Here is a 25,756-nt window from a genome sequence, read left to right on the forward strand (position 1 = left end):
ATTTCTGAATCTTTAAAGCCTTCGGTTTAAGAGCGGTTTCTGCTTCCGTTTTGATTTTTTTTTTTCACCGTCGATCAGCGTCTCGAGTCAAATATAATCTAGCGTAGCGACAAAACTGTACGAGATAAATTTTTTAGAGATTCAAAAATGATATCGCAAATAAAGCAAATGATGAAATAGATTCTTAACATATCGTATACAGAGTTGCAGCTATATAAAAGCTATATCACTTTCATGTCTCAGCTGCATATTTCTCGTGTGACACGTTCCAAAAATTTCTGGTGACGCATATTTGGCAGTCATCAGAGACGGTAATCGAGACGCTGATCGTCTCACTGTCGTCATCTCTGCTGTCGCCTACTCATTTTTCCTCTGATGTCGACTATCCGATGGGTTATCGGCCTGGAGAGCCTGAAAGTCAGTTTCACGGCAAGTGAAGCATGTTATGGAAAGCGCACGTTGTACCTTTACACACTCCCGTGCTCACAAAATCGAATTATATTCCAATCGATATACAGCAAAGTCAATAGAAAGAAAGAACGAAGATACTGTTCGCCTTTTTTTTATACATATCGCTATTTTTAATTTAGGCACCACAGCCAGAAGAACAAAATAAAAAAGCAAAATGTTTCTGCTTCGCGTAAAAAGTACATAGAGACCGTAGGTTATATTAAATTATTTCATTATTAATTTAAACGGGGTTATAAGTTATTCAATTAAATGGCTTTTATATTAAATATTTAAATAGTTATTGCTGTTAATAAGTTAGTAATTAATAATAAAAACCTTTACACGCAATAATTAAAATAGAAATTATAATTATTTTATAGGTAGCATATATACAAATATAATTATATATTAAATTTATGTTATTAAAATACCAATCCTATGAAATCGTTTTATCGAGATTGCATTTTAACATAATGCACAATCATATTTCGCAAAAGAATGTAGATGACTGAAAGTTTCTACAATTTTATGTAACTAATTATAAAAGCCAATGAGAAGCACGATAAAAGTGTCGAAATAATAAAAGAAATAAAACATCCAATTTTCTTTCTCTAATCTCGTTTGATGGAAAAATTCCTGCTTCATTTATCTTCGACTTCTGTCGTTGAGAAAATTGGATGATAGAGAGGACGGGTATATCGTCGGCAATCAGACAAAAATGTGGTCACCCATCTGGTCTTGGATGGACGATGAATATTGTTCACTTAAAGTGCGAAGTACCAATCCTCAGCATTCTCACAATACGCTCGGAGTACTCTCAGAATTCTTTTCAAAAACCAATAACAGGCGCAAGTACATATTTATTTTGATGCATTGTATTTAGTCTAGGGCGTATTCAATATTTTGGAGCAGCAATAAGGCTGTGCGACATGAAACGTCGCGCAGTGAAATATGAAATAATATTAGAAGACGGAATATATTGATATTCCTTATGCAAACACTGCCAAAGAGAGATAGACAAAGGATTCAATCCAATACATGAGCAACTTTTAAAATAATAGAAATGTTAGAGATTATGAATCATACACCATACACCTGAATATTCAGACGGTCTAATGGCAGTTTGCCATTGATATAAAAATATTTTATCGTAAGCAGTTTTCAGTAAAGAGATTCTACAACGCATCTGCACTAACCCTGCAGCACTTTAATAATCCTAAGATCTTGTTCTGCGGGGTAGACTCCGTTTTCCCATAAGCCTAAAAGCCTTTCCAGACACTCTGAGCTCGCGTCCCCGGCGAAGTGCTTTCATTCTTTCTTACATCTCATTGTAAAAGGAGGAAAAGAAGCGCGAATTATTATATTACTGTGCTTAACATAAACGTAAACAATAATGTAACTTCAAATTAAGTCGTCAACTTGGTTGTCGGAACAAATGACGAGTCAACTTGTAGAAAGAGGGAACTTTCAATTTATATGTCGCGGTCACATCGACTTATGGAAATCCACGCCGTTACAAAGTCGCCGCCCCCGTCCCGTCGTGCTTGGCACGATGTGAAATTTCTGTCGACGTCTCTCGTCGCGGTTAAACTCCATTAAGCAGTCGGGGGAAGCACATTTGAAAGCCCCGGCAGTGATATAGCCACAGCGTCGCTCTATAGGGACCAATCTGCCGTCTATCAGCCGCGCACGGCGAGAGAGCGTGGCCGCGGGTAGATATACACCCGGGAACACACGCATGCATGCATGCATACGTGGCACGCGGGCGGTGCAGTGTGCAACACCGACGCACATACGACCCGATGCAGATTTGCCCGCGGCGCGCCGGCTATGCGGAATCATATGCATAGACGGGAGAGAGCTGAAGGCATTAGAGTTGGACCCCCCGCCGCACGCGTTACCAGTATATAGTCACACGGAACGTCTGCATATCGATCGCGATGTGCGCAATCAAATCATTCCGAGGTAACGTAGCGGTTACCAGCCGTAAACAGCGACCCGGCTAGCGCGCGGCCGCTAACTCCGTTACGTCCGTTTAATATTTCAATTTCGGTTGCATGCATTATTAAGTTCCTCGATCGTCAAAGTCGAAGCGAGTGTCACGTGCCGCAAACAGGTCCCATCTCCGCCCCCGCTCCAAATAAAGTGGCGCTTTTTTAACCGCCAGATATACGACTAATTTATCGTTCGCGATTCTTGTCGCGAATAATACGGTTCGTTGTTTCGCGGTGAGAAAGAAGACGCTGAAAAATTACGTTAATTACAGCATTCAACGCGAGGATTCATGTTAACGTGCCTCGTTTCCGCGACACGACTCTCACAAATTTTATCACAATTTTACGCAAACTTGCTTCTTGAAACGACTATTCAAGAGTTTTTAGTGTCAACATTTTTAATACTAAGTAAAGCACGTGCATTTTCTGGAATTTTTATAAAAATTTCTGTCTTAACTGTATAATATGGAGACATAAAATGCATCTTTAAAAGAATTTTTAAAAGCACTTGTTATATGCATGGATGTATTTTAAAGCAAATTTATTTATTATCAATGATTGCTCATAAATTTTTATACTTGTAAAAATAAAATAAAAATTTTAATTATAATATAACATTATTGAAAATTATGTTATTAAAAATAATTATTAAGCTCATAAATATTGAAAGCACATATGTGGGCATGCTTCAAAGTAAAGAATAACTGCCATAACGTATACGTAGGTACTATATAATAAATACATCGCTGTACTTTCTCTCTTTTCTGTATTCTTTTCTTTTTATAAACTTGACTATATTAGATAAAAATTTAAAAAAGCTGTAGGACATAAATAGTGCTTCCCTAGATAACGGTAAACGGTTACACGAGTTACATTGGCTCGTAGAAATTGCAAAGCCCGGCGAATAATAGCCGGGTTGCTAAATATCCTCTTCGGAAAGCGGATTACATCGAAGACGAAGGATCAAGTCGACCGTAAATGCCGACGTATATTGACTAGCTCGCTGGTGCGCATCAGCCGAGAAGCTCGTCACACAAAAGATTTGATATGTATTTATGCAAAATTGCACGCAGCAAAAGCGAACGCCGCGTTTCGCGTATAAGCGAGACGAGGCGGGAAATCGTAAAACGTTACGAGCCGACGTCGCCGACGTTGTGGCACGGGTTCCCCATGCACGAGCGAGGGCCGTTTTACGAGCACCCGGGGGAAAAAAAAACAAAATCGATTTTCGAAACGAGTCCGACGAACGATCGGGGGAGAACGTGTGTCCCTCGATTTCACGGACCGTGTTTGCGCAAGGTCGCTGTAAGTAATTTCACCTTTGCTGATGGTATTTCTCACCGAGCTACTCGATAAGCTATTTTCTATGTAACGATTGCTTCTAAATAGCTTTGAATATGTCAACAGTTAGACCTACACCTTCAAGACCACTCGGTTTCTCTTTTTGGATTTTTGATAATGTACATGCCATATTTTCCATATTTAAAAGTTTTTTAATCTGAAATCTTATATATAATTCCTATGTACCTATTCTTCTAATATTTGAAAAATCTTCAAATTTTCAAATTTTCAAGAAATCTCAGAAATCTTTTAATGCTTTTCTTTTTGGAGCATTAAACATCTGAAACCGTGAGATATTTTTGCGTGTTTCTAATTACGTTTATTCATATTAATCAACGGTTTATATCTTTCTAAAAAATTGAAAGATTATTTCACACACGAAGAAAGGCGTGAAAATTGGAGCTTTTATTTCCAATTATACTGTCCTTTGGCGAATTCATCAAGCAAGTGGTATGAGCATGTGCATCGATGAAGCGGCACAATGGGGACGTCTGACCAGCGTTGTCTATATCTACTGCGAGGATGCACGCGGTCCTTGACAAAACAGAAGTAGAAGTATGGCGGAATTAAATAGCAGCAGCCCGGAGAGGGCAAACCCTCGATAATACTCGCCCCCTGTCATCCGATGGCCGATATTATATGGAGCATTGAATTTTTTAAATGTAAGCCAAGCGTAAGGGGACGAGCGACGATGAAAATAGAGCTAAATTGTAAATGGCAAGCGAAAATATTTACATTGCGAATTGAATTCTCGTCAGTGGTATTTAGGCTTCTACGTCAACTCGTAGATTTTTATTTTATAATTACGATCAATTGTAGACGGTGGTTATTATTATTACGACAGTTATTACGAATATCATAATACGACCACGTACTATATTTCTAAACGGACCGAGTATTTAATTTCATGAAGGAGAGTTTGAGAGACAATGGCAAATGGAGACGCAACGCAGTTTTCATGCGTGCATATGCGCGGAAACGCCCACGCGTCGAGGCACCGTCCGTCGCGCAAAATGCTTGTTGAACCTTGAAAGAAATTTTCATTAGATCTCGCGCACGTTCGACCAAGCGTTGTAATTAATAACTTTCCGTGTCGGAGATTGTTGCCGCTTATCCGCTCTTCGTTATATACGATAGATGAATATTCCTTTAAAGAATGAACCTCCCAAGAAGTTTCTTCAAGAAGAAAATATCTTAAAATAAACGACATTTTTCTCGGGACAAAATTGCCCGTTTATGCGCTCTCATGTAACGTGACATTACAAAATCGATTTCAGTACTTTGACTCGTTGAGCGCGATGATGAAAATGATGTCATTACTCGATGTGGCAGCGGTAACAGTGACGTTTTTATTACGTGCGATACAAATGAGATGGTAATAAAGTGTGCAGAGTGATATCATAATGTTAAACCGGAGCACAAACGTAGGGCAAAGTTGACGTGATGACGTGGGTGAAGGCGGGCGCAGTGTTAAAATTACCGGAAATGATCGATAGTGACGTCATAAAGAGTGTGTAATATTTTATTTTATCGGTCGAGATTTAGTTTTTAATAATCAGGTTGACATATCAAATGCTCCATTGAAATATGCCGCATCGATTGCTTTCCTTCTCATTAAACTCTTAACAAGTTAACATTTTTTAATACCCATTGTAAAGAAAGAGAGAAAAAAAGGAACAAAGGAAAAAAAGTTTGTTTTATTTCAAAGAAAAGGTAGAGGTATGCTTACTTGCCTCCCGGACTTCTCGAAAAAACTTATAAAAATTACCTTCACTGGTCTAACATGCAATGCGATGCCATAATTATGACAAAAAATGGATATACGTATAGGTATACGTATATATGTATAAAAAAAAAAGATTTGATAAGATAAATTTGTAAAATTGATCTTGATTGGATGATAAATAAATTAAATGTTACAATATATTGAATTCTGTAGAATTAAAAGATTAGACTGTCTGAAAGAATGATCCCGGTTGTGAGAATGCGCCATGTAAAAATTAATATACTTAGCTGTGTTTATACAAACTAATCGTTCACTTATCCCTCGAATGCGAACTCAGTAGGAAAATAAGCACAAATACACTTTATTAAAAAAAGGCAATTACGGCTCGACGAATGACAGAGAAAATTGTTAGCGGAGGGTTAAGGTCTGCAACAAGAGCACAACAAACCTTTCCCCCTTCAGCGAGGCGAGATACGACGCGCCTAATATCGCGGAAAGGTGGAACGCCGATAGGATTATTTATAGCAGCGAAAGCAGTATCCGAGGCGCTTATAAATAAATCGCAGCAGCTGTACCGCCAATGTGTTTATCGCAAGGCGACCGACGCGCCCTTTGTAAGCAACCACTATTAACTCAGAATAGTCGAAATTATTCTTTGCAAGATTCTTTATAAAAAAAGATTATGTTAAAGAATTTCATAATGCTATAATTGCGCACACTTTGCGTAATAATAACTTCAAATCTAAATAATAACTACAAAATACAGTGTTACAATATTGTACAATATTACTATTAAATACGATTTGGAGTATTCATACATTTTGGAGTAAAAATTATTATTATTTATATGTATCTAATTAAAATAATGTAAAATAAAATAATAAAATAAAACAAATTTTTTTATTTTACAATTTAAATGAAAAAAAAAATTTAGTATCTTTGTTTGATTAGTTACATTATCAGAAAAGGTTTTTAAGAGATATTTGCGAATCCTTATTAAGGGATGTTAACACATCTCTGTAAAAAGAATATCAAGATTCTATACTGATAAACTGATTTTTACAACGTTTTAAATTGAATAAAAGCAGCAAATTTAAACAACTTCGCGCACTTACTTCCAAGCGCGTACTTTCATAAATATTTTAAGATTTTACGTTAACTTTTCCGCGTAAAATACAGTAATGAATTTGCAAGAAGCTGTGCAAACCTAACTTGCAGCCAGACGGGTAAGATCGCGGGAAGAACACTACGACTTTATATGTGAGGTCAATGATGCTGCTAAAATGTCGAGGGTCAGATTCGATAGAAAGATTTAACAAAAAGTTGATGGGCAGCGTGAGAAAGAAGGCGTAATTTTACGTCGAGTGCGCATTGTAGCCACCGTCGATCTTTATTACTTTCATGATTTAGCACCGTTCCTTTTACGAAGGATGCTTTCCGATTGACAATAAACTGTAAAAGAACGGAATATAAGGTACTCAATGAGCAATTTAAAATCTTTACAGCAAACAGCTTCGGTAAAATATCTTTTCCGAAGTTAATAAAAGAGATTTATTTCTCTTATAACCTTTTTTTAAACTGTTTCGAGATTTAAAAACAACATTGGAAATGGGCATGTATATGTATTTGTATCAAACGTGATCTGCACAATAACTATTATTATTTACAGAAATTTTTGGATACATGTAGTTTAAAAGAGTCATTTTTTTCTAAATGCGTGTCTACAAGAACTCTTTTCATTATCTGATTAAGAGAAATAGAATTAAATATTTGATACAACATTCTTCCCACATCTTAGAACGGATAATGAATTATTAGGGTACATAAGGGCGCAAACTCTTATGACCTTAGACTTCAACTCTCACATTATACTGCGACTTAATATATATTTCTACGTCTACTGATTTTCTCGCCGATATTTTCTTCCCTGCAACGTTCATCAACTTCTCCCATCCGGTGAAGTTGATGTATAACTAGAAGTAAGAAGACTTAGGAAAGAGGGACGAGATAAACAAGAATAATGAGTCGACGGCTTAATTTATATTGACGGCAATGTTTAATGCACCTGCGGTTTATCAGCGCGCAATCTAAAACACGGCTAAAACATGTCTGTTCTTCGCGCTAAATCAGATCGCGTTACATCCGTAAAGCCTCACGCTCGCATAATCGTTATTCTGTCACGGAAAGGTGTGCGCGCTGTTGACAAGGATAAGAACGCAGATTATCGACGAGATGGATGTGCTACGAAGATATCGATTTGAAATTCGAGAAATACAAATCCATCATAAACGGATTTATCCCTCTCCTAGAAATACATAAAGAAAAATGGAGCATAACAGCGCGAACACAAATAAAAGACGTGGTACGAGAAAATTAATCGATACACGCGCATCACTAGGAACATGTAAAGTACGTAAGCAGGAGGAAAAAATTGTCCTCTGGAATATATAAAGATGCTGACGGTATATGAATATTCAGAAGGCTTTTATTTCAATTGACTTCCATGATGCAGAAAGTAATATACGTATATTTGTGAATTTTTTAAATGGAAAACAGAGAATATTCCAGTTTCGCGAAATTTACAGCTTCCTTGACCCGGTTGCATCGCACGGGCACGTATGCCTGTTGCACTACGTATACAAGAAAGAAAGCATCTGTGATACCAGATTTGCATCTCGATTTATGTGCGATTCAACCTCGTCTAAAAGTGCACTTAACCGAAACGTTTAGAATCAACATGCGTTAAAATTCACCGTGTGTTGAACAGTTAAATCGGTACATAATGGAAATTCTGAAATTAGCTAATTCTCCACGGAGGCTCAAGGCAACAGGTGCACGGAATCACACGGCCAAATAAATCCGCATTTCCTCTAGATATCTAGAACCACAAATCTGTCACCTGCTTTCAATTTCCTGGACTCGTACTTTCATGGGTAAAGAAAATCCGCGCACACACGCGAGACCGCTGATCCATAAATCTATCGAGCACATCGGATTGTCGAAACCCGTATGTGCAAGGATATATTTGATATTTCCCATATAGAAATGTACACTGTATGAAATATACATGCACATATATCTTGTATGAAAATCTTGAGTCACTTCCAAACAAACTTCCTCATCTCTTTCTAAAAGTTTTTTTTTTAAACATCAGTTAACAGAGAATATTTTGCTCGTGAAAGTTTTTGTTCGCGAAATTATCGCGAACTGTCTTGTATTATATCGTTGAGCAAGTTGCTCTTTCAAAACAACAATAAGATCTCAAATAACCTTCTGAGAAACACCGTTCAGGGAAGCTCTCGCGAAAATGGAAGCGACAGGCGAGAATGTAACAGGTCGAAGAAGCGCTTGCCAGATTACGTTACCTCTCGGTCTCGGTTTACGCATCAACGAAATATTCTGCTTATTTTCTCAAGGCTTCCTTCTTATCTTCTTTTGTATTGCTGATTCTAGGACACGTGCCGTTTCGGAGCCGATATCTACAATGTCTTTGTTCTTATAATGCTTTATCTTTTAATTCTTATAATCATAGATGCATTCATCTATGTACTTATGTAGTTGGTATAATTTTGGTATAGAATTAAATAACGATTTTTAAAAAATGTCAAAACCGGCTATTATATATATATAATTTTTTAATAATTTCTAGAAATGTAGAAAAAATTATTTAAGTTACTATTTTCTTTTAAAATAAATTCAAATAATTTATGCTGCTTTGCTACAATAAATGTTCAAAATAATAATTATTTTAAAAACTCTTTTCCAGTTTGGGACTATTCTGTTATCCCAAACTCGTTATGAAAACTGGCAAGAAATCAGTGTTTACGAATGTAACAGGTGGTCGAATTCGATTTATGATGAAGCAACTAAACCAGAAATCACAAGTTTTGACCAGACAAAGACAAACGAGTCTATGAAAGACGTGGAGAATGGGAAATGGATTCGATCATTCGGAAAGTTTCTTGAACAGAAATAATGCGTCCGTTCCACTTATATTCGCCATTCCATTTATATTCTTTCTTACTTACGGTTAGTTTCCAATGAAATAGAATCTATTTTGCCAAGTTGGAAACTCAATTAGAAAGCTCAATTAATAATGTCAACCAAACGAATCTGTCGCAAACTCACACTTTTATGCTGATAATGTACATAAAATATATCAGATCATATTGAAAAAATATCAGTATTAATTAAAAGTTAAATTTTAATCTATAATCACGAAGGATAAAATTATATACGGATCGAATTTTGTATACTGACGTAGTTTAATGAAATTTTGCTTTCAATTACGCAACAAACGAGAAGAGTTGCTAACGCAAACTGATTGCACCAGATTATAGCTTGCATTGCTATCAAACTGTCTGCATCTAGTGAAATAGTGATAAACTGATGTAACATGAATTTCGAAGAACCGTTCATCCCCGTCAGTTAGAATAATTTTGACGATCTGCTGATGTATATCCACTGACCTAAACCACCAACTTTGCCCGGAAGGCACGTTCCGCTCTTAAACAGTAACTTTCCGAGAATGATTAACAAGCAGGCAAGCAAACTATTTGATCTGGGCGAGAAACGAGGGATTTCATGTCACTTTAACGTAAATTCAAGCTCTAACTTTGTTACTGCATTGCACTCCACTTCCGCTCCGAGAACGATTAGATAGATAGAGATAGATATAAAGAGAGAGAGATAGAGAGAGAGAGAGAGAGAGAGAGAGAGAGAAAGAAAGAGGGAGAGGGAAAGAGGAAGAGAGAGAGGAAGACAAATTCGGATAGAATTGCACGAACACGATGCAAAAGCGATCGGATAGAATATCAAGTGTAGAATACTGAAAATGTTTATACACATATAGTACTGTACACTTCGGTAGTATTAAATTTCGGTGATAAATTCGTCGACGAAGTTAGAATTTTTTTTTATATAAAAGAAGATTAATAAGAAGTTATAACATTTTAACATTTAGTTTTTAACACGTATGTACATAATGCGCTTGCTTTCCAAAGCTTGCTTAAAATTTTAACAAGGATTAATACATATCTACAATTAAGAGTTTTTAATTACCATCTTAAAATGAGAAGAAAAGAATCTTGTAACATATTTTCAGGATTACTTGAACTTGTGTATGCAAAGGTTTCTAGATCTTCAGCTATTTAATTAAAAAATTATTACTACTGAAATGTCAGCTTTATATTCGACACATAATAGTGATAGATATCAAGTAAATAATATATATTAAAAATCTTGTTAAAAATAGATACAGATGATAATAATAATAGATATGAAGTAAATAATATATATTAAAAATAGACACAAGTGACAAGCAATGTTTCGAACATTAACGTCACGCTAACATATTTGCTAACGGCACTACGCCGACATAACAAATGTCAACAAGATCGTAAGAGCCTATCGAGAAAAATTATTTCGCGACGCTGTTCTACTATACCTGCTGCCTCATCAATATAATAATAACATTTTCTTAATCGTTTACGGTTACTCGAGGCTTAATCGATATTACCTAGGAATTAAACTAACTCGACGATGCCATGATGACACCAAGGAATTGCCGTAAGGAAAATTCAATAGTGTCGACGACTATTTCTACCAGATATCGAATCAACCTTTCCGCTAAAGTTACCTAAGCATATTCATTTCTATCCATGTAAGCGAGTATTATTATAAAGAGCGGCTCTCTAGACAGATGAGTGTAAATGACTTCTACGCGCATTCACTGGTTTGTCGAACTCGAGTGGTAGAGCCACGTCGACGTCATAACTATAGCTGCGCTCTATTTTCGCTTATCTCGACTCCACTGCTCTTCTCCCCTGCTGAATCTCTCTCGCACTTGTGTATTTCTGGCGCGGCTTCTCGCGAAGTACACACGTGGGGCAGAAACGCGAAGAAACATAGCTTGAAATATTTCGATTAAATTTATTTTTATTATCGTTCCTTTCCCATGTAAATTGTCTGTAAATTCCGTGAAAGATAATAGCGTCGCAACGAAGAGAATGCTATCCAAATACGAACTCTACAATGTTATTGTGTATTTGAAACTCTACAGAATTTTGTCTGAACGTAAGAAAATAAATAAGTTAAACGGGAAATGCTGTTTCGATTTAACGTATTAATAGTTTTCGTATCAACAACCAAATTATTTTCTGTCATTTATTTCAAGTAAATATTATTCTATTTAAATTAAAAAATAAAGTGGTTGGAAAAGTTTAATTAAATTATAAATTTAAGAACTGCAAGAAAAAATGGTACGTTAACCCTTAAAGCGCACACCTCCGAAAAATTACGTAAAGCGCACTGGGGATATGAGATACCCCAGTGTCTTTAAGTATGTACTGTAACGACGCTATTGACTATTTTATTGCATAAAAATTTCTGAATGAAGTTAAAGTCATGTATTTTAAGGATAAACAAAAGTTATAGCAATTTCTTAAAATTAACATTGTTTAAAAAATTATTGAAAAAGACATTTTAATGGGACTTATCAGAGCACAAAGTTCGGAGTGGGGCATCCTACACCCCATGTGCGCTTTAAGGGTTAATCTCTCGTAATTATGTAAAAAAAGTTTTGAAGTCTAAAGTTTGAGAGAATACGCAATCTCTGAGACACCCTAGTCAGCAATTTGACTGAAACTACTCGCCTTGTAAATAAATGGTTCTTTTGATTGTAAAATAATAGTATTGCAATATATAATAGCGTTGCTTCAATGACGCAAAGCACAAGTTTCATTAAACAATTGTAACTTTAAATAAAAACCGCTGATCCGTTGTAAACAATATTTTATTACGTGAATGTAATACTGTGAAACAATTTAATCGATAATCAATTCGCCCGAAACCATGCATTGTTACGAAACTATCGAAAAATTCAACAGTTGCTTCTCTCACATAGTTACCGATACTTTCGTGGCAAATCGAGAATGTTTATATAATACTGGAAGCTGTCAATAATTTGCGTCGCAATAGAGCGAGGTATACACACACTGAAAACGTTTTACATCGCTCTTGCTGTTAAGTGAACGTCGATGGTTTATGAAATATTTGGAAAACCACAACGATAATAAAAAAGTTGGAAAATATTTAAGGATACAAAAAGTTTAATATAAGGACGCTAGGAAAATATTCGAGATATTAAATATATATTGCAATCTAAAATATATTCCCCAAGATGTATATAGCATGTATATTACATGACATTCCACTGCTCGTCAAATCTACCTACTAAAAATTAGAAATTCTAAAGTATATCTCTTGAGAGGTACTTAAAAAATCTCCTGGGAAATTTAATTATTTGAATTCAACGTTTCTCCTATAAAAGAACCCTGTCAAGGTCCTTTCGAGATTTTAAATTCTAGATAGTAGAATCACGTAGGATCATTAATAAGTAAGACAATATACAAAGTTATCCGTAACAAGAATTGTTGCATCATAATTTTGTAAAAACTATTAAATTAAATACACAAGACTTCTAAATTATTGATTGTATTATTAGAAATGTATTACTTATTATTATTATGTTATTATTATTCATGTAATTATTTTAATTATTTTATTCCACCTTATGTCAAGTGTCATCCTTATCTTTTAAGTCCACAATGATCCATTCTCTCTCTTATTCCATATTTATCCAGCGCGTATATCTGCACTTCCTATCTATCCTGTCGTGCGCGCAATTAAACCCTGCAGGTCGACACCGAAAGCTTCCCCTTCGACGTTTTCGGGTAAGGAGCGAAATCGTTTCCTACGGTTGTTTACATTTACAACAGGTGGAAGAGAGCTATTTCTGACCTTTGCTGGTAAGACTGAAGCTACGGAGTCTGTAACTATCCTCGTCCTCGCCTTCCTCCCGCGGTGGCATCTGAGACGAGACGTCAGGCACATCCAGGAAGGCGTTGCTCTTCCTCTGATGCGTGTGGTGCATACTCTGCCCCCTTCGGCTCCCTCGTCTCCTGATCCCCGGACTGACGTCATTCTCGGTCAATCTGGGCTCACTGCTGCAGTGGGCCGACTTCATGCTCGGCTCATGATGGTGATGATGATGAGCGGCGGCTGAAAGCGACAAAATTATAGATATTAATGCATACTCAACAGAAATAATTATAGAGCGGTATAGATATCGGGTATAAATATATACAGATTTTGTTAAAGCTATATGTAACATATTTAGCAGATTCTAATAACCGTGTTATATACCGTATGTCATGCATACCGCGTATGGATGTTTTATAATATCGATGTCGATATCAATCGCGGTAAGTCAATAAGCTATTCAATCACAATTTTAACAAAAAAAAAGATAAATTGTTGTATCGCAGCGTAACAGATATTAAAATGTGATTACTAGCAAAATAAATATAAAAAGAATTTTAATGATTTTATCCATTTAAAAGCTATCTCTCTGTGTCCAAATTTTATTCGGGCATTTTATACAAAAACGTGAAATACCTATATTCGTGTCGAGAGCACAGATGGTTTCTGTCTCTAAAAAAAATGCAATTTTTACAGAAATACATTTTTGATACTCTTTACATTGTAATGTTACAATAATAGATTTTATTATAGGAAAAGTTTAAATGTATTTCAATGAGTAATAATAGTATTTATAAAAAAAACCCCTTTAGCAATGAATAGAGCAGAACGAAAAAGTTCCTTTTTGACTGCGGGCTTTTCACCGGCAAAGTGCTCGAGAGGAAAGCAAAGAACAGAGTATTTTTCAAAGGCACTACACCTATTACATCGCAAAGTCGACGCGTGGAAAGTCAAGTGATTTAGTGCAACCTGGAGAGGGCACCGGGAAACGAAATTAAACGACGCGGAAAAGGAAAAGAAGAGCGAGCTCAGAACCGCGTTTACGAATATTTGCTCCACTTAATCGCGAAGTTTATCAAGCAGACAAATTTCTCCATTTTATTAATTTCAAGAAAATAGGATTTCTCCTTCCAATGTTATTGCGATTAAAGTTTTGAAGGGGGAATACAAGCTTTGAAACAGAAGCTAATTCTTCCATGTCTGTAATATTAAAACAGTGGATTAAAGCTATTTGATCTAACAATTAATTCTGTAATACCCCATCATTAATTGTAAGTAAATAATGTCTAATTTATATTTGTAATCCACCTAGTATAACATGTAATTACATTAACAGTGACATTTTTGGTAATTTTGCATAATTTTATGCAGAACACATATATCGACAAATACTTATGCAGATAATATTTTTTTTCAAAATATCAAGATAAAAAAATGAGATTATTTTAATGGAAGTCGCAATAAGATAACGATCTATTAAGCGAGGAATGTTTGCCAATTTTCTACCGCTTCCTGACACATTATACCGAAACTTTAGCTCTTTATCCTTTAATTAAGACTTGACAGTCTTGCTCGTATTACATCTGCGTACAAACAACAGGAATTACCGCTCTAATTATTCCCGTTTCACATTAATACATCTCCGTGTTTCAGCGCGCGCATAAAACTGCACTAATGCTTAGCGACAAAACTGATTTCTAGATGAGACGCGGTAGCGTACGACGAGAGACGGGTTTGGGCTGTCAGTGACCTACTAGCCAAATCCATGTCCGAGAATAGCGGCCGCCAATAATTTCAAGAACTCTCGCCAGGCTTTAGAGCGACGACGTGTCTATAGAGCGCCGGTGCAATATCGATACACTTTGCTCTTTCGTCAAGAGGGATCGTACGTCACCGATGACGTTTCTACGAGTTCATCGGATACCATCGGAAGTTACGTCCGATCGCACCGCATTACGTGATCCTGTCGCGCAAAACAGACTTTTACGTACCTCGAGATCCGATCTCGGCCAATATTCATATCTTGATCACTGGGAAAGAGCTGGACACGCAAAACGGTCATTTGACAGTTTAAGTTCTGCTATAGTGTTTAGTTACAGATCCTCGAATTAAAATGTTTAAAAGACGAAAGATGTACTTTTGAAAAACAAAATCGACAAATCTTAAAATTTCTTGAAACTTATTGAACGAGAATTTGACGAACTTACCAAATTCAAATGGTTGACAGATCACTCTTTTAAGGATGTTTTACGTATAGCTATATGTAGTATAATTTTGTTTTCTTGATTAAACAGTGTAAAGCTATATAGTCTCAGAAATTATTCATAAACAACATGTTATCATTGGGACAGAAAAAGCGTAAAAATCGCAATTTTGTCCCATTTTTGTACTCGATATTGTTAAAATAAATCATTAAAAAATTAAAAAAATATATATATTAACAGAAAAACTTAAAAACCCGTAATTGCAATTCTCGATGTCATAGAAGTGTACCATAAAAATTTCATTCATTTTTACTGTACAGGAGCAGAGATACATGTTATGATATTTACATGGGAAGTATATCTATATATATATACAATTTCTGTAACTTTTAAAGCAAATATCTCAGAAACGGGTCGGGCATGATCGCAAATTTAACACAGGTTTTTCGGATATATAAGTGCACATCTCTGTAAATTTCAGCTTCATCCCTCTATTTTGACATAAGCGATATACATCCTTAATACTTTATAAGTATTTTTATAAATTTTTGAGTTCTTGAGTCTTTAAATGCTTCTGGGAATCATAAATCTTAATCAGGTCGCAACATTCACCCACGCAACGAATAAATTATTACTTATTTAGCCCCCGTTCCTACCGCTATTACCATTACCTTGAGCGGCGGCACGGCGTCGGATGCTTTTATTTCCGCCGGAAACACGGGCGCTCTGGGATCTTGTAGCCGGTCTTCGTCTTCTCGTGGGTGTACTGCCATCCGGTGTCCCACTACCGCTGTCCCTTTCCCGCTCCCCTCTTTCCCTGTCGCGAGCTCCCGAGGGTGGCATTGCTTCCAACATTTGTTCCATGCTGGAAAATCCAGGGGCACAAATCGAAGCCGATCTGGTTTTCCGGCGAAAAGAGTCTTCCGCCATTCTTTTAAGTTACCACACAGCCACCACTGTTCCTCCCTTCCTTAAAGCCACTGATCGCCACTCGGATCTCTCGCTTTATATTAATAATTATCTTCTCTGAATCTCTTGATAATTGCGTCTTTCTTTACAAATTATTATATCGAATCTCGCTGTAACTTCGTAAAATCCTTATCCTCCACTTGTCGATCACAAATTTTGACGATTTGTGTTACGGACTCGACTGTATCAAGCACTGTTTTTATCGTAACTCTTCTGCACTTAAACTTGAACGTTCGTAAAAGTTTTTGCACAATCTTCTGCCGACTCGATGTCCTTCGCGAGAAACGTCGGGCCGCGTCTGATTTTCGAAATATCTGTTCGGATGTCGCGAATCTTCCATTCGGTGGAATTCGATTATCGGAAAAAGTATCAATTCGGAAAAAATTCGACAGGATATCCAGGTGAGGATGTCATGGATCCGGCGTTATATTGACAGTTCCGGCTTCGCTCCGAAGAGAACCCCCGCGCGTTCTTCTTGACTCTACAAATAAAACATGGGAAGGTTTGATTTCTTTCTGGCCTGCACGTACACGTGAATAATACGGTCAGAGTAATTACGACCGTGGCAAATTGCGCCTCTCCTAAACTCTCAGTGAAAATAACTGGCAATCTATATTTCTTTTTCTCTCCCTTTCTCTATCTTTCCCTCTTCGCATCTCCCCTGTTATTCTGCCTGCCGGATGCGAGCTCGCATGCTAATTAGATCCATCCCGTCGATTATTGCCTTGATTATTCCGTACGCGATCGCAAAAGCTTTGAAAACGTGTAAAATTAAGCACAAAGATATTGTACAATATTTTCTTGACTTGTGGATACTCATTGCTTAAAATAAAAGAACATAAAATATTCTAAATAATAATAATTTTTTAATTACATTAAAATTTAGAAAGTTATAATTTTATTTCATATTAGTTCACATTCAGATAAGTTATTTCGAAATAATTTGTTTCATACTTTGATTGTAAAATTAATTAAAGTTGTAGAAAACTAATATTTATTTAAATCCTGATCAGCTAAATCATTCGAGCTTAGCGAATCAAAAAGCTCAATATATTGCAGATACTTTTATGCATCTACACATCACACATAGACATACATTATTTGTGAGTGTAATAGTGTAGTAAGAACAATTGAAGAAAAGTAGAAATCAAAGATAACTAATTTAAAGAAGAAGAATTAAAGTGTGGATGCATGCAAAAGGAACTTTTAGAAACTATGAAACCTTAAGAAAAACGAGAACTTAAAAATGCTAATTAATTGGAATATTATACTTAACATTTCCTTCCAAATATAAATTCACAAAACTCGGGCAATATTTAACTCAATCAAATCCAAGTTTAAGCGATTGGAAATGTGTCTTGCCTAACTCGGATTGAATAGGATAAAGATCAGTGACAATATTGAGAACGTAGTTGGCAGCATTCGAAGTTTCAGGCGGAACTTGGCATAGTTGAAAGACATCTCTGTGGACTGTCGAAGCTGTCGAAGTTACGGTGAACGCGATACATGGGGAAGATATCGGTACGCGTGAAGACGTTCCGGCAACTATAATCGAGTATCGACAAAGGTAAAGCTCAGTCCGACCAATACAACTTTGTGATACCTTATCAATATATTCTCTTCGGAGTTTATGCCTGGTAGTGTATTTTACTTTGAGACTATAAGAGAGTGCCGAGGAAATTAAGTAACTTGTTGCTAGTGATAACTACCTCTCTGTATATTCAAGTAATTTTACTGATACATATTATCACTTTATATATAATTTTGTTTTTCTAATTATTTAAATATACATTTTTCTTCACTTTTTATCTATAATTTTCTTTCAATCAAAATATTTCATACATTTCAGATATTTTTAATATCTGAATAAAGAATCATTTTTCATGAATAAAAAACAAATAAACAAGTTAATACGTATAATTAATAATAATATTACATTTTTTATTATTTTGTTTTAATTTATTAAACTACCCTCTTTCGTATATTATAAAAAGATTATAAAAAGATGATCCACATAAGAAACTATTTTATGTCTGCTATTATCACAATGCAACATGAGTTCTCGTCTATAAAAGGGGCATAAAGCAACAATGACGAGGAAATATCTTTAACGAATGCGATGTTGCAACGGATTTTATTTAAAGCACTTCTCTCGTAAGATGTCTCCTTTGTGAAATAATATATCACGCGAGGGCGCGTTTACCATAGATAGACTAGCAGGATTAAGTAAAGGAACTGAAGCTTTACACTGACAGGAGTGAGAAAAGGTCTTACGAGCCTCCTCATTAACGTTATGCGTTAAAATCGATAGTCTGCATAAGTACTTTATGTACGCAACATAACTTCACATTATGATCGAAGTTACGAGTTGCTGTAAAAATTATATACGCCACCTTTTGTAAAACCTCGATGCTCTCTCTTCATATCTTGTTACTTTTACTGCTGTACTATTTTTGTAATTAAAGAAGCTTTAAAGTTTATGACATAAGCACACCAAAAAGATAATAAGACTTACTTGTGTTAAGTTGCCTCTCTTACATATTTTTTATTATTATTTAATCATATTTTTTTTGTGTACACAACTTGAAGTATTGAATCCGACGATATTTTTAACAACTTCTATTCAACTCTACAATTTCCTCAATTATCGAACATTCAGATCTAATATGTACGAGAATACGAGAATTAGAATGAATTGTACACGTAAATAATGTTACAAAATACTCAAAATACATTGAAATGTAATTAACGACTTATTTTCTACTAACACTTCTGTGTTAACTTCTAAATTGCTTTTTTATATGTATGTGCATATAAAGTATTTTTGCCAACATCTTGCCAAATATTAAATATCTTATTGCTGAACAATAAGTAAGTCTTATTTTAAAGTTATAGAGGGAGGAAGATAAAATAAATCCTTTTTTGAAACATTACCAACTTGACGAGAATATAAAATGTGATATATATATATATATATATATATATATATATATATATATTCAACGAAGCAACACTTTTGAAACTATATATATATGTTTAAAATAGGTAACATCATTTCTGTTAATATTCGAATATTAATAATTCGAATGATCATTGAAACTAGATTTAAAATTAAATTTGCTTGCATTGAACAAATGAAATATAACAAATTAAATATAAAATATTTTTACGTTAATTGGTGCGGTAATAATTGAAATAAATTAGTATTTGTTAATATTCTCAATAAATATTTAAAATATTTTTTACTTTTCTGCTTAATAATGTAACCTTAATTTATAACCCTTATATCAAACATCGAAAATATACATACTTTATTATACCTCAGAAGTTATATATTACAATAATTATATTTACCCGTCAGGATACAGAAGTACTTTTACATTCAATTATTCAGTATCATTTAACTCACTACAAAAGGGTTAAAGGCAAAACAGAAAGAGAGAGAGAGAGAGAGAGAGAGAGAGAGAGAGAGAGAGAGAGAGACCGCCCTTCGACAATTTCAAAGTCGGAACATCGGTTTTTTCTCTCCCGTACGATAATCACTGCGCTCTCCTCGTTAACTTATTTTTTCCGCCGACTAATTATAGATAACGTTTCGCATAAATCTTCTAGGGAGACGCATAAACATCTCCGCCGATCTGTCCCCCCCATATGTTCATCTCCGTGTTCCACTCCTTCAAGAGCTCCGCCACGGCCGTAATTATCCCCCTTTTTCTATAAACTTAACAACCTCTGCCCTTTAACCGTAATTATATCGAGAGAGATGATATTCGCGCCTCTCCGTCTCGAGATATCACTCCAAGACATCACCGATGTCTGCTCTCGTACGTCCCCCGAATTCGCGATCTCTCTGGATCGATATGCCGCGCGCGACGATCGATCCTTACCACTTTAGGCCGTCCACGATCGTGGGATATCTCCTCGTCATTTTCTACTTCATCCTTCCCGGCGATCGCGACGGGTTCGAATCACATGTCTCGATTGGCTCGCACACACGAGCGGCGACTCGACCGACACGATGCACGTCCGACGATGCGCGGCACACTGACGGCAAACTCGGCGTCGCGGCGGCCGCTAGGGCGAGAACCGACGCCAGGCGTCGGCGTTGGCTCTCTCTTGCACACCCTCGTCACCGACCACAACCGGAGACTTCGTTGAAGATCACGATGAGAAAGCGACGACGAAGTTGGTGCGCATCCAATTCCGCACGCTGTGGCTCTTCAACGATTCGGCGAACGTGCGAGATACTTCGCGGGGAATCACCAGAAACCGTAGATAATACTATATAAACTACGGAATTAGCATCCAACAAAGAAGTGTGTTGATAATCCTTGCCGGTACATTAATTATTTTAATCCAATTAAAATGGAAAAGTGCAATACGAGTATGAGAAATGAATGTTTCCCGGAAGGAGAAATGTTTGATTGCCCGTCTAAGAAAGTTTAACGCTTGAGTGATATGTAACTTCATGAAAACTTTATCTTCATTAGATCGGCAGCACTAACTTTGACTTACGATATCTCAGCAGCGTGACTTGCGATATCGCGGCAAGAAGGGTCATTCTATTTCGTCACAAAACTTCTTTCTTTTTTGGACTTCAGAAAATATACCTAAAATAATATCTGCTAATTATCCACTTATTGTTAAAAATGAGCTAAAATTTCTTCTTGAATTGGAATAATATGGAACAACAGCAGAGTACATTTTTGAGGGGAATAGAAAGTTAACAGATTGTTATTGACATTAATTAATACATTGATGTAATGTGATTTACCGATGCAGTCATAAATCACTAAATGCAACATTCATGCTTAATTCACGCACAATTTTCACAACTAAATAAAGTTCGCAAATTAGTAGTCAATTCTAAATCGTAACAAAAGCATGTATAAATTAAGAAATATCTTATTTCTCCCTCTCTCTTTCTCTCTTTTCTATCAAAATTATGTAATTGTATTTTGTCTCGAGTTTTGTCTACTACTTTAAATTTTTATTTGATCAGAAAATACAAATTTTTATTATTACCTCAACAACATCAAATTGCTGAACACTGTTGCATATATGTAAAATAATTTTATTTGCATGATTATAACTTTAAAAAATTTCTCGAACGGCAAATCCTACGATTGCTAGATTTGCTGTCACTATATCTATAAACTGGTCCGAATGACGTGTCGTGACGTATTCGTTCTAAACACCAACCTGTTTAAATTCTGGCGATAGATGACGAAATCCGCGAAAGCTGGCTCATGTCTGTTCGCAAGATTACTACGAAGTACTACAGTTTTAAATCGTTTCAGGAAAGTCGTCATTCTGGCACCATCACCTCGTACATTGGCACCGTGTACCTTATCCGAAGAAATCTATTCTTTATGTAAACAAGCTATTTGCTTAAATCTTATTCACGGTTTATTTTACATAGTCAGCGTGCTTAATTACGAAAAGTACTGCGTCACTATTCCAATGAGTCAGTATCTCAATAAGATAGAAACAACTATTTCAAGAGAAAGAGTGAGAGAAAATCGGCTATTATTTAAGTTCTTTTTATTTAATCATTTGATTATCTGATAAGTTGATAATTTCACGATTATATATAACTAATTAATATAAAATAGCCAAAAAATAGGACGTACTTTTAAAAAATTGACACAAAGTAGGTACATGTTTTAAGTTTCAGCGCTCATTTGGTTTCACAATGCGTCCATGTGTCATAACAAGGAAATTCCAAGAAGGTTTTCAATATGTGCAAACGAGAATAGAATTCTGATCTATGACGTTGGTTATCAGTTCAAGAAATGAGGATTTCCGTCATAAACCAGCGTAAACTGTAAAGATAACACATGTCAGTTTCGTGTGAAAGCAATTTCGCAACTTTTCATCGAAAATATACTTTGTCAATTTAACAAAAATGTATTATTTATAATATTCATACTAATTCCTAGCTTTTGTTTTAACATATTTACAAATATAGCAGTCTCCTAAATTTTTAAACTCACTAAATTTTTACGTGTGTTAGAACGATCAGATTATTTTTTACAAACTATTAAATGAAAATTAGAGAATGTATTTTTAAAAACTGGTAAGTTTTTATATTAAATTATAATAAAATATAATTGCTAATAAAACGTTTAAAACAAGCGCTTTATTGTTATTACATAACAGAAAGTGTATAATAACATTTTCAATAATATTTAAATAATATTTTTTACTTATTACAATGTTGAATTTTCTCTATACTTTGGCTAAGTCTATACGTACCGTAAATCCGAAAATGCTTATGATTTGTGGGTTTCTCGACTTGTGGACAGAACCCATTTTAGTGCCATAAAGTCCATTCGAAGCACTAAATCATCTTCTTAAACCCCAAGTTCTTTGTCAACGGTATCGATAGTCAATACCATGAGGAAGGATAATAGCACTCATAAAGTGCTATTACCTTTTCTCTTGGAAAAATTTTCGCGTAACATAAAAGTTGTCCCACAATTTCGGTATAATCATCTGTAAAATTTGTTCCTAACGCGTATTATTCATCGGCATTGCATTCTTCTCTTTATCCCGTTTTGCCCTGTCCGCCCAACATTTAGACTCAACGCCGCATAGTATATTTTTGACTTGTGGTGGTCTAAAGCTATTTCAAGACGAAACCGAATCAACCTTCTGCACCAATACGATTCTTCGCTCCCACTTTCTCCGCTGGCCTCTTTGTGGTCCTTGGCATCTTCCCTTTTCTGCCCCTGAAAACACTTTTTCTCTCAAGGATATCAACGAACTATATAAATAATGTATTTATAAATAAATAAATATATATATATTATATATATAAATTCTTTTAATTTCTATAATTCTTTAAATTACTTTAAAATGTTCAAGAAAGAAAAGATCGCGTTTATGCAAATTATCTAAATGACTCATGAACGGCCGAACAAATTCGCGCGCAAGTTACTGGAAGAATGGTAAAAAAGAAACTGTTCGTTGTTCAGTATGATTAAACTAACGTGCAGTTAAATGAGATAATAAATTTTGGACAGTTCCTCATCGCTTGCGTAACCGCAATTGTCAGCAAAATGTATTCAACGTGGTCCGTGGCAAAACTTCTCAATGTTGATTGCGATTCTCCTTTGTTGAGTTAAAAGACGAGTTTAACTGAGTTTGCAGTTGAATTTACAGTTCCCATTTACTAATCAAATCTGATTTATGTAAACTGTTGCAGAATTTTTATTATCTAGTAATAAATTCTCTTTAAGTTTAGTTTATTAATATAAATTCTTTAAACTATTAACTTTCTTTTTGCTCTTTACAGTTTATCCTTTATATTATTTAGAAGTTACTTTTTGTAGAATTTTGATATCGTTTCACATTTCAAATCCATATTTAACATAATCACGTGGGTATTACTAAAGCATGCGTACAAAGTGCGGTTTGTTCAAAATGAACAATAATTCCTTACGGGTCAGCGGCGTGATCTATCTATATTCTATATGATGATTCAACACGCGCAATCCAATCGTGGTGCGCCACATTCGAAATTAGGTAGTCCTAATTGCAAATGCCATCCGTTGCGGATGGTCACTTTGGGAGTGAGAGAGACAGTAGAGAGAATTGCTTACTTCCTCATTAGTTTACCAGATCCGTGAATCTGCGGTGGCATACACAGTTCCCTATTAATTATAAGATGCGCGTTATTATCAATCCAATTAAAACGATCGACGAACGAAAGTGGCGAACCGAATATTCATACGCGCCAAAGCGGTGTTGAACTTCTCATTTTTCGACGATGATATTTTCTATCGCGCACAAAAATAAAAGTTAATTTTTAATTAAAACTTGGTAATGAATTTTAAGCGCCGCGCCGGCCGCCGCAAAAGGTCGATCGACCGAATTAAATTTATCGTTGGTTTCCCCGCTTGCCATAATTATTATTTCGCGCGATAAGAGTATTTATTTTCCCGTTAAAAAAGCGACACCGCCACGTTCCGGTAAAGTCGAAGATATTGCTGTGTCAGAAATCTCATTTATCATTGTGTCCGGAGCTTCGTGTCGAATAACTCTCGCAAAATTACAGGTCTGTCAATCAAAAGACGCGCCTAGCTCATATCTTTCGAAAATACCGTGTATCTTTTCCGAAGCAAGATTTTATAATCATGCTAAAACGCGATGTAAAACCTTCGAAATTTATCGTCCATCAACACGATAATTCCGCGAATCTGAAAATAGCAAGTCATGGGCTTACAGATCTACAAAATCTAGGGGATGTACCAAATTTATAACAACTTATATACTTGAAAATTTAAACTTTTATAAATAATTAGTAATAAATATCTATCGTTGCAAATTTTTCGATGTTTTTATCTTATACAAGAATAAAATGATAATCATTAGAACTTTAATAAATATCTCATTTCCTTAGAATTTTCAAATGTAAGTTTTAAGATAAATTAAGTACATTCTTTATGATAAAGATTATCTATTTAATTTAACAATATACCTGAATTTATTGTGAAGTGCATCTTGTGCTTTAACCCGCACGGCGAACGCATAATGGAGGGTCGGAGCATTCGATTGCAAGGTAAACGGATATACCTGATGTCGCATGTAGAATGCAGTTCTCCACGAGAGCTATTGATAACGTTGACACACAGAGAAGCACTATCATGCGCATTAGAAACATAAGTGGTATGTCATGTTTACGTGGGCTGCGTAAACGATCTTAAGTGCATGTACGCAAAGGCCAATATATAAAGATAGGAGTTAATGCATAAATAAACGTGAAGCCGTACAGCTTATTTCACACTTGACCAACTAATCCGACACGGTTACTTATTTCATTTGAGCTTGTCATAATACATGCTGCGCGATTACCGAGATAAGAGAGCACCAACCAGAAATAAAGTATTAAATTGTTTTAAGACACTTCACTATTTTAAATAAGAATTGGTAAGCTATAAATATTCGACAAGTTACAAATGTTATTTAATTTTATTCTTAAAAAATGTTTTTCTTTTTTGCTTTAAATAATAATTTAAGAATACAAGAGAATAGGAGAATGTTTTATGATCTTGGAAATTTAACCAATTTATAAGATCAATATTTTAATTATTGTAAATTATTAATTCCAACTTAATATATCGAATAAAATAAGAAATTATATAATGTATTGTTTAACAACATCACAAAGATTGTTGGCTGTCTGCACACATTTGTATAATAATAATCAATATATTATAATTTAATGTACAAAAATCTTAATATTT

The 25,756-nt window shown here is 35.2% G+C and overlaps 1 protein-coding gene across 2 annotated transcripts in view; it reads right to left on the reverse strand.

The window, feature by feature from the left end:
• The window catches only part of LOC112455678 (GTP-binding protein RAD), a 39,194-nt gene extending 18,653 nt beyond the window's left edge, over positions 1-20,541 (reverse strand). For both annotated transcript variants that reach the window (XM_025017761.1, XM_025017760.1), the window contains exons 1-3: positions 20,236-20,541; positions 16,208-16,986; positions 13,312-13,572 (exon numbers count right to left, since the gene is read on the reverse strand). In XM_025017761.1, the coding sequence (XP_024873529.1) occupies positions 13,312-13,572; positions 16,208-16,466 (520 nt within the window). In that variant the 5' untranslated portion in view covers positions 16,467-16,986; positions 20,236-20,541. The remainder of the gene's footprint in view (positions 1-13,311; positions 13,573-16,207; positions 16,987-20,235) is intronic.
• Positions 20,542-25,756: the final 5,215 nt, after the last annotated feature.

This window comes from Temnothorax curvispinosus, unplaced genomic scaffold, assembly GCF_003070985.1.
Source record: "Temnothorax curvispinosus isolate PA1 unplaced genomic scaffold, ASM307098v1 QBEX01006321.1, whole genome shotgun sequence".
Classification (NCBI taxonomy): domain Eukaryota; kingdom Metazoa; phylum Arthropoda; class Insecta; order Hymenoptera; family Formicidae; genus Temnothorax; species Temnothorax curvispinosus.